We start from the raw sequence: 16680 nt of genomic DNA, 5'->3' as shown, positions 1-16680 counted from the left end.
CCCAAAATACTTTAGTACTTTACAGTATTTTTACTTAAGTACTTTACACCACTGTTACACACACAACATTTCCACCAATACTATACATTCCTTTTTGTCATGTCCTCCTGCATCAAAACTCAGTAGTAGAGACAGTGTCTTCCCTGGTCTATGCTGACATTCGCACTGCAACATATGGAAAGTGCTGGAAATTCGGACTCGGGTTATTGTCAAGGCCTACATAACAATGATTAAAAACATCTGAAAGTGTTAGAAATATTAAACATTCACAATGTATTTTTTATTATATTTACAATAATGTAAACGTATATTTTTTTCATGAAACAACGCATCATCTGGAAAGATAATCGCCAAAGTTCCATTTCCCCTATCAACAGGGGGACGTGTTTAACCAGTGCACCAATTCGATGTTGTAACTTCGTTTCCTGAATCGGCCGAGGGTCACACATGAACAAATATTCATTCATTTCACCTAAACCACATAGCTACATATCAGCCAACAATTAAGTTAAGAAAATGTTCCGAACATTGTGCCGGACTGGCGGTGCCCTTTTAATGGTAAGAGACATGCTAATTCAAACTAGCTAACTTTAGGTAATTACTGTTAGTCTACTGAGTTAGCTTGCTACTGTACGCCAGCTAGCTTGCCTTGCTATCATGTGTTCACTGAGATGTTAGTCAGCTACCTAGATAACTAGTTACACAATATATACAAAAGTATGTGGACATCCCTTCAAATTAATGGATTCGGTTATTTCAGCCACACCGTTGCTGACAGGTGTTTAAAATCTAGCACACAGCCATACAATCTCCATAGACAAACATTGGCAGTAGAATGGCCTTACGGAAGAGCTAAGTGACTTTCAACATGGCAACAAGTCAGTTCGTCAAATATCTGCGCTGCTAAAACTGCCCTGGTCAACTTTTAAGTGCTGTTATTGTGAAGGTGAAACGCAAAGTGGTAGACCACACAAACTCACTGAATGGGACCACCAAGTCTGTCCTCGGTTTTGAACACTCGCCACCTAGTTCCAAACTGCCTCTGGAAGCAATGTCAGCACAATAACTGTTTGTCGAGAGCTTCATGAAATGGGTTTCCATGGCCGAACAGCCGCACACAAGTCAAAGATCACCATGTGCAATGCCAAGCGACGGCTGGAGTGGTGTAAAGCTCGCCGATATTGGACTCTGGAACAGTGGAAACGTGTTCTCTGGAGTGATGAATCACGCTTCACCATCTGAAATAATAAACTGGTTGGCTGGGACGATGGGATCTCCATACATGCAGTCTTCCTCCAGGTTTAGCGGATTTAGCGGATGCCAGGAGAACGCTACCTGCACCAATGTACAGTGCCAACTGTAAAGTTTGGTGAAGGAGGAATAATGGTCTGAGGCTGTTTTTCATGGTTCGGGCGAGGCCTCTAGTTTCAGTGAAGGGAAATCTTAAAGCTAAAGCATACATTGACATTCTACACGATTCTGTTCTTCCAACTTTGTGGCAACAGTTTGGGGAGGGCCATTCCTGTTTCAGCCTGACAATGCCCCTGTGCACAAAGCGAGGTTTGTCGATTGATGTGGAAGAACTTGACTGGCCTGCACGGAGCCCTGACTTCAACCCCATCGGAACACCTTTGGGATGAATTGGAAAGCCGATTTGAGCCAGGCCTAATCGCCCAACATCAGTGCCCGCCCTCACTAATGCTCTTGTGGCTGAATGGAAGCAAGTCCCTGCAGCAATGTTCCAACATCTAGTGGAAAGCCTTCCCAGAAGAGTGGATGCTGTTAGAGCAGCAAAGGGGGGACCAACTCCATATTAATGTCCATGATTTTGGAATGAGATGTACGACGAGCAGGTGTCCACACTTTTGGTCATGTAGTGTGTCGTTGGCCAGTTGAAAATGCCCTCAACAGTACAATCACATTTTATTTGTCACCTTAGCCGAATGGTGCTTTCACAGAGTTTATAAACCTAAATCTGCGCTCTTTGTTGCTATTATATTTAGTGTTGCACGGTGTACCGGTACCACGGTAATATCATGGTACCAAAACGTTTATGAACCAACATATTAGAATACCATTTCATATGATAGATACTACTGACTTTTTCAGCCCTACCCATCTGAAGAACCTGCTTGTGTCTGTTATAAAATCTTTATAAAGTCAGTTTTGTTTATAAATTCAGTTGAATTTAAGCTACAGCAGCTAGTCTCTTGTATGTGCAGATCCAATAATATCCACTTTCATGTGCATATCACTTGTGGCATCTGTAATCGCCAACCGCATCCCCTATCAGCCCTCACTCACCTGCTTCTCTCCGTCCACTCTTTGCTCGCTTTCCTCAGTCAGTTTGAAAAAATATATAATTTAGCCGGGATGCAGACCCTGATGAGTCTTCTGTTACAATGTATGAACATTGCTCTTTTGTATCATTTCATCACATGTTATAACCAAGAGCACAGACCAGTCTGAGTAGCCTTTGCAAGCTCACTGTCATGCAGCCTCTGAGTGTTGGAGATGGAAAAAGCACCGCTCCGCGACAGGCATGCTTGCAGCTTTACAGCAAAGAAAATGGCTTGTCTCTAGCCTAAAAATTTGCCATATTACCAGAGAAGCCTTTTTTCTTTCTATCGGGATTCACACTCATTTTATATAATTTCACAAACCATGTCGAGGGACACCTTAAACTAATCCTGGGTTGCGAATTATTGGTTTGATAATATACAATATTGTTCAGTCATCTTACCTAGGTAGCTAGCAACCTGGTAACTTGACAGTAGGTTTTGGCAAATGTAATGGCACATAAAGAAAGGAAAAGAGCTTGCTACTCATGAGATGTGCTTAAAAATTTAGGATTCATATAGGCTTAATGTAAGCCTAAACTATCGTGTGCCTCCCATAGCCTGTTCTGGACTTGGATTGTGAAGAGACATCTTGTGGGGTATGCATGGGTGTCTGAGCTGTGTGCTATTAGTTTAAACAGACAGCTCAGTGCATTCAGCTTGTCAACACTTCTTACAACAACAAGTAGTGATGAAGTCAATTTTGAGCCATGAGCGATTGACATGCATATTAATGTTAGCTCTCATGTAAATTTAAGGGCCAGCTGTGCTGCCCTGTTCTGAGCCAACTGTCATTTTCCTAAGTCCCTCTTTGTGGCACCTAACCACACGACTGAACAGTAGTCCAGGTGCAACAAAACTAGGGCCTGTAGGACCTGCCTTGTTGATAGTGTTAAGAAGGCAGGGCAGCACTTTATTATGGACAGACTTCTCCCAATTTTAGCTACTGTTGTATCATATATATATATATATATATTTTTTTTTTTTTTACTATTACAGTTACAATCCAGGGTTATTCCAAGCAATTTAGTCACCTTAACTTGCTCAATTTACACATTATTTATTACAATATTTAGTTTAGGGTTTAGTGAATGATTTGTCCCAAATACAATGCTTTTAGTTTTGGAAATATTTAGGACGAACTTATTCCTTGCCACCTGTTCTGAAACTAACCTCAACTCTTTAAGTGTTGCAGTAATTTCAGACGCTGTAGTAGCTGACGTGTATAGTTTTGAGTCATCCGTGCACACAAAACACTGGCTTTACTCAATGATATGTCATTAGTAAAGATTGAAAAAGGTAAGGGGCTTAGACAGCTTCCCTGGGGAATTCCTGATTCTACCTGCATTATGTTGGAGAGGCTTCCATTAAAGAACGCCCTCTGTGTCCTGTTAGACAGGTAACTCTTTATCCACAATATAGCAGGGAGTGTAAAGCCATAACACAAGTTTTTCCAGCAGTAGACTATGATCGATAATGTCAAAAGCCGCACTGAAGTTTACTAAGGGTTGGTAACATGCTGATTGGTCGACTATTTGAGCCAGTAAAGAGGGCTTTACAATTCTTAGGTAGCAGAACTACTTTTGCTTCCCTCCAGAACTGAGGGCACACACATTTCTAGTAGGCTTTGATTGAAGATGTGGAAATATCGTCTGCTATTATCCTCAGTAATTTTCTATACAAGTTGTCAGACCCCGGTGGTTTTTCATTGTTGATAGACAACAATAATTGTTTCACCTATTCCACACACATAATTCAAAATGACAATACTTGTTTTTCAAAGTTTGGTCAGTTATACTTGTATGTGTAGTGTCAGTGTTTGTTGCTGGCATGTCATGCCCAAGTTTGCTAATCTTGCCAATGAAAAAATCATTAAACTAGTTGGCAATATAAGTGGGTTTTGGGACGAATGAGCAATGTGATTCAATGAATGATGGAGCTGAGTTTACCCTTTTGCCCAAAATTTAATTTAAGATGCTCCAAAGCTTTTTACTTTCATTCTTTATCATTTATCTTTGTTTCATAGTATAGTTTATTTTTTTTAAATTCAGTTTAGTCACCTGATTTCACTATTTGAAGTATGTTTGCCAATTGGTTGTTCAGCCAGACTTATTTGCCATTCCTTTTGCCTCATCCTTCTCAACCATACAATGTTTAAATTCTTCATCAATCCAAGGGGGTTTAATAGTTTTTAGTCATTTTCTTAATCAGTGCATGCTTATTATTAACTGGAATAATCAATTTTATAAATGTTTCAAGTGCAGTGTCTGGTTGCTCCTTATTACACACCACGTACCAGCGAACGTTCTTTACATCATAAACATAGGAATCACTACAAAACGTAATGTATGACCTCATACTTTGGTTTCCCAAGATATGGCTTCTATATTGTGATTACTGCATCCGATGGATTTGGATACTGCTTTCAAGCTTATTTCTGCAGCACTAGTAAAGATGTGATCAATACATGTTGATTTCATTCCTGTTCTGTTTATAACTACCCTTGTCAGTTGACTGATAACCTGAACCAGGTTGCAGGCACTAGTTACAGTTTGAAGCTTTTTCTTGACTGTGCAGTTTGAAATCCATTGAAATCACCCAGAAAATAGAGAGGTATATCACATACATTATCAAGAATTTCACACATTATCCATATACTGACTGTTAGTACTTGGTGTTCTACAGCAGCTTTAAAAAAGTTTGTGGCCGTACGCACATCCTTAGCATAAAGAAGCAGCTTCCCACAAGAATGGGCTTTAGGTGAGACAGATGAACTGGTAGCCATATTATTTCAACAGTATTTAACATGAGATGCTCTCTTAGCTTTACAGGAGTGTGGTTCGGAATATAGACCGCAACACCGCCACCATGGCATTTCTGTATTTTCTGTAGATGTCATAACCATGTATTGCTACCACTGTATCATCGAAGGTATTATCTAAGTGAGTTTCAGAGATAGTCAGAATATGAATGTAATCTATAACTAGCAAGTTATTGATTTTATGAACCTTGTTTCTTAGGCTACATATGTTAATGTGGGACATTTTTAGCACTTTTCTGGGATGCTTGATTGTTTTTATTGCTTTACTGGGAAGCTTATCAGAAGTAGACATGCTCGTGTTTATGTTTGAGCTGATAGTGCAGGGTGAGCTGCACATGGTGGACTTCCTACTAGGGCACACCGCCACAGTGCTAACAGTGTAACTCTGGTTCATAGGCACATGATTACTGCATACAATAGCTGTAGGATCAACAGAGACATTCAGGGCATTTAGAAGGACAAATTAAGTTACTTACGTTGTTTGCCAACGCCCCTGGGCTAATGTATATTTGCTGCAGCATTATGACAATTTAGCAACACAATGGTAGGGATCAACTGAGCTGGTCTTGGGACATTAAGTCATTCTCAACGCAGCCTTGAAATGCGTGGAGAGAGTCCAGGAGCCAAGATGATTTGGACGGAATCCGTCATTCCTGTAGAGCATCTTCTATTTCCAGAAGGTGTCGAAGTTATCTATGAAAGTGATTCCAACAGAACTACATAATCTTTTAGCCAGGTGTGTAATGCCAGTAGCCTGTTGAATCTTTCACAACCGCGGCACGACGATGGTACCGGACCTGAAATAATTGGCTGCTTTTTGGGATCTTTCAGTGCTAGAATCAGTTATTTTAAAATCAATTTTCAGAAGTTCCGAGCTAGCCCTCGTCATTTGACCCCAAATGGATTACGACAGCGTCAGCTCTCGGCATCTGTCTTAGAACAGTCAGAAGCTGCCTTGTAATGTCCTGTACTCGTGCTCCAGCATAGCACAGGGTTTTTTCCCCCGGGAGCCAAGATGTTTCTTGGTTTCTGTTCATCACTCTACTTTTAGAAATATTGATATTGACAGTACGTTTGTACATCCACTGTATATCTGTAAAGCCACTACTCATTCTCTTATAGCTCTATGTTCTCTCTACCTATTTGTATATAATGTATGTAAACACTAAATTCTAAGGTCGGTATTCTGTCTCTTAATGTTGTCTCTAAATGTTGTCTATCACTAGCAGCACCATATCACCAAGTACAATTCTAAGTGTGTAAATGTACCTGGTGAATAAAGGTGATTCTGAAGTTGCAACTCTAATGGAGTAACCTTCTGATGCAACAATGTGTAATGTACATTGATGGTGATTTTGTTTCCCTCAAGCATTCCCAGAGAACAGTGCCCACAGTCCCAGCGTTGTGGGCGACACAAGCCCAGCAGCGATGGGCGTCCAGTCTGCCCATGAACACTGTGGTTCTGTTTGTGCCACAACAAGAATCCTGGGTTGTGGAAAGGATGGGCCGCTTCCATCGCATCTTGGAGCCGGTAATTTAACCATTGTTTTCCAATTAGCCAGTGATCTGCACCCTTAATTACACTTTCACACTATGTCACAGTTTTATATCCCGAATGCATAAAAATGATCAATTTACTCATTTGTCTTTCACTTTTCTGGATATTCTGTAGGGCTTGAATTTCCTAATACCAATACTGGACAAAATTCGTTATGTGCAAAGTCTTAAAGAGATAGTTATTGATGTCCCAGAGCAGTCTGCGGTCTCTTTAGGTGAGTGGCAACTGTGTCACTATTGTCTTCACTGTAAGCCAGTCCTCATTATTCTCAGTCGGTCCTTGTCTCGGAATGAACTGATATCTGATTACATCCACAGATAATGTGACACTACAGATAGATGGAGTCCTCTATCTTAGGATATTGGATCCTTTTAAGGTAAGTTTGTAAAGTCCATGATTTCTTGAGGTTGTTGTTCATGGAAGTTTTTGCTTTGTTTGTAGATATTGATAACAAGATGTACTTCCTTCCAGGCCAGCTATGGAGTTGAGGACCCAGAGTATGCTGTCACCCAACTTGCCCAGACCACCATGCGGTCAGAGCTGGGGAAACTGACCCTGGACAAAGTATTCAGGGTGAGTCTCGGGTTCTTTTTTACAAATTTTGTTTGATATTTTTTTTTAACCTAATTTCCTTGTTTTATATTTCTCTATTTCTCCAGGAAAGAGAGACCCTTAATACCAACATAGTGCACTCCATCAACCAGGCATCAGATGATTGGGGAATCCGTTGCCTTCGTTATGAAATCAAGGATATACATGTTCCACCACGTGTCAAAGAGTCCATGCAGATGCAGGTGAGAGGGGCTGGCCCTGCTGCCAACAAACTGAGAGACAGGTCTTGAACCTCCAAACTATTTCTGAACATGATCTTATCTATAGATTAGTGATACATTGCACATTATTAAGACTTAGCCTATCAGTTTTGTATGTTTACACTCTTTCTGACTGCCTTCCGTTGTGTAGGTGGAGGCAGAGCGTAAGAAGAGAGCCACTGTGCTGGAGTCTGAAGGTCACAAGGAAGCAGCCATTAACGTTGCTGAGGGTCGCAAGCAAGCTCAGATCCTGGCCTCGGAAGGACAGAAAACAGAACAGATCAACAAAGCAGCTGGTAGGTTAATACACATATCTAGATGACTTAAGGCCTTTGTTAACTACTAATGATGGTGTGAAAGTTGGACCGTTGTTTTTGATGTAAACTAAGTAATGTAGACTAAGTTTGCTTTATCTGCCTTAGTTGAATGTAAGTCGATCTAGATAAGGGTCTGCTAAATTACGTAAATGTTTCTGTTGTGCGAGGCAGCTTGATGTACTGAGCTTTCAGAAAGTATTCAGTCCCCTTTTTCCACATTTCAGCCTTATTCTAAAATTGATTAAATAAACTCAGCAAAAAAGAAACGTCCTCTCACTGTCAACTGCGTTTTATTTTCAGCAAACTTAACGTGTAAATATTTGTATGAACATAAGATTAAACAACTGAGACATAAACTGAACAAGTTCCACAGACGTGACTAACAGAAATGGAATAATGTGTCTCTGAACAAAGGGGGGGGTCAAAATCAAAAGTAAGTCAGTGTCTGGTGTGGCCACCAGCTGCATTAAGTACTGTAGTGCATCTCCTCCTCATGGACTGCACCAGATTTGCCAGTTCTTGCTGTGAGATGTTACCCCCACTCTTCCACCAAGGCACCTGCAAGTTCCCAGACATTTCTAGGGGGAATGGCCCTAGCCCTCACCCTCCGATCCAACAGGTCCCAGACGTACTCAGTGGCCATGGCAGAACACTGACATTCCTGTCTTGCAGGAAATCACGCACAGAACGAGCAGTATGGCTGGTGGCATTGTCATGCTGGAGGGTCATGTCAGGATGAGCCTGTAGGAAGGGGACCGAATGAGGGAGGAGGATGTCTTTGCCGTAACGCATAGCGTTGAATTTGCCTGCAATGACAACAAGCTCAGTCCGATGATGCTGTGACACACTGCCCCAGACCATGACAGACCCTCCACCTCCAAATCGATCCCGCTCCAGAGTACAGGCCTCGGTGTAATGCTCATTCCTTCGACGATAAACGCGATTTAGACCATCAGCCCTGGTGAGACAAAACTGCGACTCGTCAGTGAAGAGCACTTTTTGCCAGTCCTGTCGGGTCCAGCGATGGTGGGTTTGTGCCCAAAGGCGACGTTGTTGCTGTTGATATCTGGTGAGGACCTGCCTTACAACAGGCCTACAAGCCCTCAGTCCAGCCTCTCTCAGCCCATTGCGGACAGTCTGAGCACTGATGAAGGGATTGTGCGTTCCTGGTGTAACTCAGGCAGTTGTTGTTGCCATCCTGTACCTGTCCCGCAGGTGTGATGTTCGGATGTACCGATCCTGTGCAGGTGTTGTTACACATGGTCTGCCACTGCGAGGACGATCAGCTGTCCGTCCTGTCTCCCTGTAGTGCTGTCTTAGGCGTCTCACAGTACGGACATTGCAATTTATTGCCCTGGCCACATCTGCAGTCCTCATGCCTCCTTGCAGCATGCCTAAGGCACGTTCACGCAGATGAGCAGGGACCCTGGGCATCTTTCTTATGGTGTTTTTCAGAGTCAGTAGAAAGGCCTCTTCAGTGTCCAAAGTTTTCATTACTGTGACCTTAATGACCTACCATCTGTAAGCTGTTAGTGTCTTAACGACCGTTCCACAGGTGCAGGTTTGTTAATTGTTTGTTTTATTGAACAAGTATGGTCAGCAGTGTTTAAACCCTTTACAATGAAGATCTGTGAAGTTATTTTGTTTTTACGAATTATCTTTGAAAGACAGGGTCCTGAAAAAGGTTCTTTTTTTTTTTTTTTGCTAAGATTATATTTTTTTCTTCATCAATCTACACAAAATACCCCATAATGACAAACCGAAAACATGTTTTTAGAAATGTTTGCTAATTTATAAAAAAATAAGCATACCTTATTTACATAAGTATTCAGACTCTTTGCTATGAGACTCGAAATTGAGCTCCGGTGCATCCTGTTTCAATTGATCTTCCTTAAGATATTTCTACAACTATATTGGAGTCCACCTGTGGTAAATTCAATTGATTGGACATGATTTGGAAAAGCACACACCTGTCTATATAAGGTCCCTCAGTTGACAGTGCTTGTCAGAGCAAAAACCAAGCCATGAGGTGAAGGAATTGACCATAGAGCTCCTAGTCAGGATAGTTTTTTTGGCTCAGATTTGAGGAAGGGTACCAAAACATTTCTGCAGCATTGAATGTCCCCAAGAACACAGTGGCCTCCATCATTCTTAAATGGAAGACTCTTCCTAGAGCTGGCCGCCTGGCCAAACTGAGTAATCGGGGGAGAAGGGCCTTGGTCAGGGAGGTGACCAAGAACCCAATGGTCACTCTAACAGAGATCCAGAGTTCCACTGTGGAGATGGTTGTCCTTCTGGAAAGTTCTCCCATCTCTGCAGCACTCCACCAATCAGGCCTTTATGGTAGAGTGGTTAGACGGAAGCCACTCCTCAGTAAAAGGCACATGACAGCCCGCTTGGAGTTTGCCAAAAGGCACCCAAAGGACTCTGACCATGAGAAACAAGATTCTCTGGTCTGATGAAACCAAGATCAAACTCTTTGGCCTGAATGCCAAGCGTAACGTCTGGAGGAAACCTGGCACCATCGCTACGGTGAAGCATGGTGGTGGTAGCATGCTGTGGGGATGTTTTTCAGTAGCAGGGACTGGGAGACTAGTCAGTATCTAGCGAAAGATGAACAGAGCAAAGTACAGAGCGATCCTTTATGAAAACCTGCTCCAGAGCACTCAGGGACTTGTCCCTAAACACACAGCCAAGACAACGTAGGAGCAGTGGTGGAAGAAGTACCCAGTTGTCCTACTTGAGTAAAAGTATAGATGCCTTTTAATAGAAAGTTACTCAAGTAAAAGTCACCCAGTAATCTACTACCTGAGTAAAAGTATTTGGTTCTAAATATACTTATGTATCAAAAGTAAAATTATAAATAATTTCACATTCCTTCTATTAAGCAAAGCAGGCGGCACCATTTTTGTGTTTTTAACATTTATGAATAGCCAGGGGCACACTCCAACACTCAGTGTGTGAATTGGACCATTTTCTGTGTCCTGCTAAGCATTCAAAATGTAATGAGTACTTTTGGGTATCAGGTCAAAAGTACATTATTTTATTCAGGAATGTAGTAAAGTAAAAGTTGTCAAATATAAATAGTAAAGTACAGATACCCCAAAAAACGACTTAAGTAGTACTTAAAGTATTTTTACTTAAGTACTTTACACCACTGGACAGGAGTGGCTTCTGGACAAGTCTCTGAATGTCCTTGAGTGGCCCAGCCAGAGCCCAGACTTTAACCCAATCGAACATCTCTGGAGAGACCTGAAAATGGCTGTGCATCGACGCTCCCCATCCAACCTGACAGAGCTTGAGAGGATCTGCAGAGAAGAATGGGAGAAACTCCCCAAATACAGGTGTGCCAAGCTTGTAGCGTCATACCCAAGAAGACTCTAAGCTGTAATCGCTGCAAAGGGTGCTTCAATAAAGTACTGAGTAAATGGTCTGAATACTTATGTAAATGTGAGATTTCAGTTTTTTATTTTGAATAAATTTGCCCAAATTTCTAAATTCCTGTTTTTGCTTTGTCATTATGGGGTATTGTGTATAGATTGAGGAGAAATAAAACAACTTAATCGACCGATTATGATTTTTTTTCAGCGCCGATACAGATTAATCGGCCAATTCGGGGTGTGTTTTTTTTAATTTTTTTACATAAAAAAAAATATATTTTATTTGTAATAATGACAATTACAGCAATACTGAATGAACACTTATTTTAACATAATATAATACATCAATATCAATTTAGTCTCAAATAAATAATGAAACATGATCAATTTGGTTTAAATAATGCAAAAACAGTGTTAGAGAAGAAAGTAAAAGTGCAATTTGTGCCATGTAAAAAAGCTAATGTTTAAGTTCCTTGCTCAGAACATGAGAACAGAAACCACTTCCTTTTAACGTCTTATTAACTTGTCTTCAATATTCCAAGTTAATAAGTTTTAGGTTGTAGTTATTATAGGACTATTTCTCTCTACGATTTGTATTTCATATACCTTTGACTATTGGATGTTCTTATAGGCACTATGGTATTGCCATCCTAATCTCGGGAGTTGATAGGCTTGAAGTCATAAACAGCGCTGTGCTTCAAGCATTGCGAAGAGCTGCTGGCAAACGCAGGAAAATGCTGTTTGAATGAATGCTTACGAACCTGCTGCTGTCTTCCACCGCTCAGTCAGACTGCTCTATCAAATATCAAATCAGACTTAATTATAATATAATAACCACACAGAAATATGTGCCTTTTGGTCATTAATATGGTCAAATCCGGAAACTATAATTTTGAAAACAAAATGTTTATTCTTTCAGTGAAATACGGAACCGTTCTGTATTTTATCGAACGGGTGGCATCCATAAGTCTACATATTGCTGTTACATTGCACAACCTTCAATGTTATGTCATAATTATGTAAAATTCTGGCAAATTAATAACGGTCTTTGTTAGGAAGAAATGTTCTTCACACAGTTCGCAACGAGCCAGGCGGCCCAAACTGCTGCATATACCCTGACTCTCTCTGCTTGCACAGAACGCAAGAGAAGTGACACAATTTCCCTAGTTGAAAGAAATTCATGTTAGCAGGCAATGTTAACTAAATATGCAGGGTGAAAAAATATATACTGCTAAAAAAAATAAAGGGAACACTTAAACAACACAATGTAACTCCAAGTCAATCACACTTCTGTGAAATCAAACTGTCCACTTAGGAAGCAACACTGATTGACAATACATTTCACATGCTGTTGTGCAAATGGAATAGACAACAGGTGGAAATTATAGGCAATTAGCAAGACACCCCCAATAAAGGAGTGGTTCTGCAGGTGGGGACCACAGACCACTTCTCAGTTCCTATGCTTCCTGGCTGATGTTTTGGTCAGTTTTGAATGCTGGCGGTGCTTTCACTCTAGTGGTAGCATGAGACGGAGTCTACAACCCACACAAGTGGCTCAGGTAGTGCAGCTCATCCAGGATGGCACATCAATGCGAGCTGTGGCAAGAAGGTTTGCTGTGTCTGTCAGCGTAGTGTCCAGAGCATGGAGGCGCTACCAGGAGACAGGCCAGTACATCAGGAGACGTGGAGGAGGCCGTAGGAGGGCAACAACCCAGCAGCAGGACCGTTACCTCCGCCTTTGTGCAAGGAGGAGCAGGAGGAGCACTGCCAGAGCCCTGCAAAATGACCTCCAGCAGGCCACAAATGTGCATGTGTCTGCTCAAACGGTCAGAAACAGACTCCATGAGGGTGGTATGAGGACCCGACGTCCACAGGTGGGGGTTGTGCTTACAGCCCAACACCGTGCAGGACGTTTGGCATTTGCCAGAGAACACCAAGATTGGCAAATTCGCCACTGGCGCCCTGTGCTCTTCACAGATGAAAGCAGGTTCACACTGAGCACATGTGACAGAGTCTGGAGACGCCGTGGAGAACGTTCTGCTGCCTGCAACATCCTCCAGCATGACCGGTTTGGTGGTGGGTCAGTCATGGTGTGGGGTGGCATTTCTTTGGGGGGCCGCACAGCCCTCCATGTGCTCGCCAGAGGTAGCCTGACTGCCATTAGGTACCGAGATGAGATCCTCAGACCCCTTGTGAGACCATATGCTGGTGCGCTTGGCCCTGGGTTCCTCCTAATGCAAGACAATGCTAGACCTCATGTGGCTGGAGTGTGTCAGCAGTTCCTGCAAGAGGAAGGCATTGATGCTATGGACTGGCCCGCCCGTTCCCCAGACCTGAATCCAATTAAGCACATCTGGGACATCATGTCTCGCTCCATCCACCAACGCCACGTTGCACCACAGACTGTCCAGGAGTTGGCGGATGCTTTTGTCCAGGTCTGGGAGGAGATCCCTCAGGAGACCATCCACCACCTCATCAGGAGCATGCCCAGGCGTTGTAGGGAGGTCATACAGGCACGTGGAGGCCACACACACTACTGAGTCTCATTTTGACTTGTTTTAAGGACATTACATCAAAGTTGGATCAGCCTGTAGTGTGGTTTTCCACTTTAATTTTGAGTGTGACTCCAAATCCAGACCTCCATGGGTTGATAAATTGGTTTTCCATTGATTTATTTTTGTGTGATTTTGTTGTCAGCACATTCAACTATGTATGATTATTTCATTCATTCTGATCTAGGATGTGTTATTTTAGTTTTCCCTTTATTTTTTGGAGCAGTGTACTTGTGTATTGATTTTAAGAAAGGCATTGATGTTTATGGTTAGCTACATTAGTGCAACGCCAGTGCTTTTTTTCACTAATGCGCTTGTTAAATCATCACCCGTTTGGCGAAGTAGGCTGTGATTCGATGATAAATTAGCAGGCGCCGCATTGATTATTTGCAACGCAGGATAAGCTAGTTAAACTAGTAATATCATCAACCATGTGTAGTTAACTAGTGATTATGTTAAGATTGATTGATCGTTTTTTTTATAAGATAAGTTTAATGCTAGCAAGCAACTTACCTTGGCTCCTTGCTGCACTCGGGTAACAGGTGGTCAGCCTGCCACGCAGTCTCCTCGTGGAGTGCAATGTAATCCGAGTCCAAAAATGCTGAAACTTGAAATCGGCCGTAATTAATCGGTCAACCTCAACTTAATACATTTTAGAATAAGGCTGTAACGTAATAACATTTGGAAAAAGTCAAGGGGTCTGAATACTTTCTGAATGCACTGAACAAGTACACCCACTGGACAGGACGCTAGCCTTTGTGACCGTTTCTGATGAGACTCTTGTTATCTTCACCTAGGTGAGGCCAATGCTGTCTTAGCCAAAGCAGAGGCCAAAGCTAAGGCTATCCGGCTGTTGTCAGACGCTCTAGCTGAACAGGTAAAATAGTTGTGATGGCTTCATTGTGTATATGTGTGCGCACATCTAGATGGCACATTGACCCAACTGTGATTGTGTTTCGAACAGAATGGAAATGCTGCAGCCTCCCTCAGTGTGGCTGAGCAATACGTCTCCGCTTTCTCCAACCTGGCCAAAGAGTCCAACACCATCCTGCTGCCCTCCAACTCTGGTGACATCAGTGGCATGGTCACACAGGTCTGTCTCTGTTTCTTAAGCTATTTATGTGTGATTGCTCAGCCCATCTTCCCTGGCCCTCCCTTTCAACACACCCCTGTCTCTCTGTCTCCTCTCTCAGAACAGTAACAGTCTATATCTTCCCCTCAGGCTATGACTATTTATGGCAGCCTGGCTAAGCAGAGCTCAAAAAAGTTAGAAAGTGTGTCCCCAGAGTGGGCCATGGAGAAGAGTGAGGAGCTTGTACCACCAGCCCCGTAGTGAATGACGTCAAGACCACTCAAAGCAGTCACCGAACCGGAAGCAGTGCCAGACAACCATGAGGCGCCAAGGCATTGTTGCCTGGTTAGCACCACCACTGTCTGGCCCAAAGGACACACTATCTGTTGCCGATTGAAGGACATTGAAACAGGAACAGGATAAGAACGTAAAGACTTGCTTAGAGGCCTGGAAACATCAACCCATTTGGGAGGATTCATGTCACTTACACATTGTTTAATTTTGATTGAGTGTTATTGCACACATTACATACATATGTTCCAATTACAAATCCACAAGCTGTCATCTTGGTACTCTTCTCTTGCATCAAATACCAAATGACTGCGATGATGGGTATGATAGTAACTTATGGTAAACTAGTAACCTGATTTAAAGCGTTCTGTTTAAGTGCTGTATTGTTGTATTTTATATTTCCAACTATTTGTCCTTCATATGTTTTCATTTCATAGTGTCATGAATGTTTTACTTCATGTGAGAGCTTGTGACCTGACATTAAGATCCTCCCAGGGTCAGAGCAAGCAGAGGAAGGAATAAAGGTCAGGTATTTGAATAGTTAGGATGCAATCTCCCCTGGAATACTTTCAATTTGGCTGCATTTAGACGGGCAGACCGTTCTGATCTTTTTTCTACTAATTGGTATCAGATCACATCAGACCAATCACATCAGATCTTTTTCAGAGCTGATCTGATTGGTCAAAAGACCAATTAATGAAAAGAATGATACCTGTGTAAATTATAAACTACATCAAGTTAAGTCACCAAAAGTACTTGTAAGAAAATGACCTTGGATGGAAATATAATTGTTGAAGTGGAATGTTTTGGAGGAAGGTTTTGCATAACATAGCAAGTTTATTGATTTAAATGGCCAATATACCAATAATGGTCATCCATTATTATACTTTCACTATTAAAGGAATTGTGATTGACTTTAGGGACGATTGTAACACCTCATCACAATAAATCTTGGTTGCGAAAATTATTGGTTTGAATGATTTGGAAGTGGACACAGCAGTGATTTCATGTGATTTTTTTCTCCATATTAACTGTAGTAAATGTACATACAGAAGTCATGCTCTCTGAAAACGATCTCAGTGAGATTTCTCCTAAGATGCAATTTTCTGAGGATTTTTCACCTTCGATATCACATGATTTCCATCAGTATGCATGTTATACAAAGGAAAAGCCTCAGGGGGGGGCTGTTGAGTTATTCAGTGGTAGTTTGTCTACAAAGCTACTTTACAGCCTTAACCATTTCTGTTGCACCGTGACTGGGGGCTCAACTCCTTATGTCGTCCTCCATCCTCATTTCGCCTGCTTTCGAAAAATGTCAAAGGTAATCTCGAAGGCAAAGGGAGGAAACGTGGAAACAAATGCCCTTGTATGAAATGAGACTAGGCCGCTAGCACGTCATCAGGCAGGAGGAATCCCAAAGTATGTGTTAAGTGCCCCAAAAATTAAGCTTCTTTTGCTAGACATTTTATAGATCAAAGGATAAATAGAGAATTTTCTCCTCTGAGAAAACAGCTGATTCAAAGGGGAATCAGCAGATT

General features: G+C 42.0%; 1 protein-coding gene across 1 annotated transcript; it reads left to right on the top strand.

Moving 5' to 3' along the window:
* The first annotated feature begins 441 nt into the window (after positions 1-441).
* stoml2 (stomatin (EPB72)-like 2) lies at positions 442-16106 on the top strand. Its single transcript, NM_001141736.1, has 10 exons — positions 442-558; positions 6530-6691; positions 6833-6932; positions 7036-7094; positions 7190-7291; positions 7378-7512; positions 7682-7826; positions 14577-14656; positions 14744-14872; positions 15002-16106. Exons 1-10 carry the CDS (start codon positions 517-519, stop codon positions 15110-15112), a joined length of 1065 nt encoding a protein of 354 aa, NP_001135208.1. The 5' UTR covers positions 442-516; the 3' UTR covers positions 15113-16106.
* Positions 16107-16680: the final 574 nt, after the last annotated feature.

Source organism: Salmo salar, chromosome 01 (assembly GCF_965601325.2).
Source record: "Salmo salar chromosome 01, fSalSal1, whole genome shotgun sequence".
NCBI classification, from domain to species: Eukaryota; Metazoa; Chordata; class Actinopteri; order Salmoniformes; family Salmonidae; genus Salmo; species Salmo salar.
Note: the sequence above shows the minus strand (reverse complement) of the source record. Positions and strands in the feature narration are given on the sequence as shown.

Coding starts and splice junctions, on each gene's coding strand:
- stoml2 (NM_001141736.1), top strand. CDS start 517: ATGTTCCGAACATTGTGCCGGACTGGCGGTGCCCTTTTAATG. Junction 559..6,529: donor CTGGCGGTGCCCTTTTAATG/GTAAGAGACATG, acceptor GTTTCCCTCAAG/CATTCCCAGAGAACAGTGCC. Junction 7,513..7,681: donor AAGAGTCCATGCAGATGCAG/GTGAGAGGGGCT, acceptor TCCGTTGTGTAG/GTGGAGGCAGAGCGTAAGAA.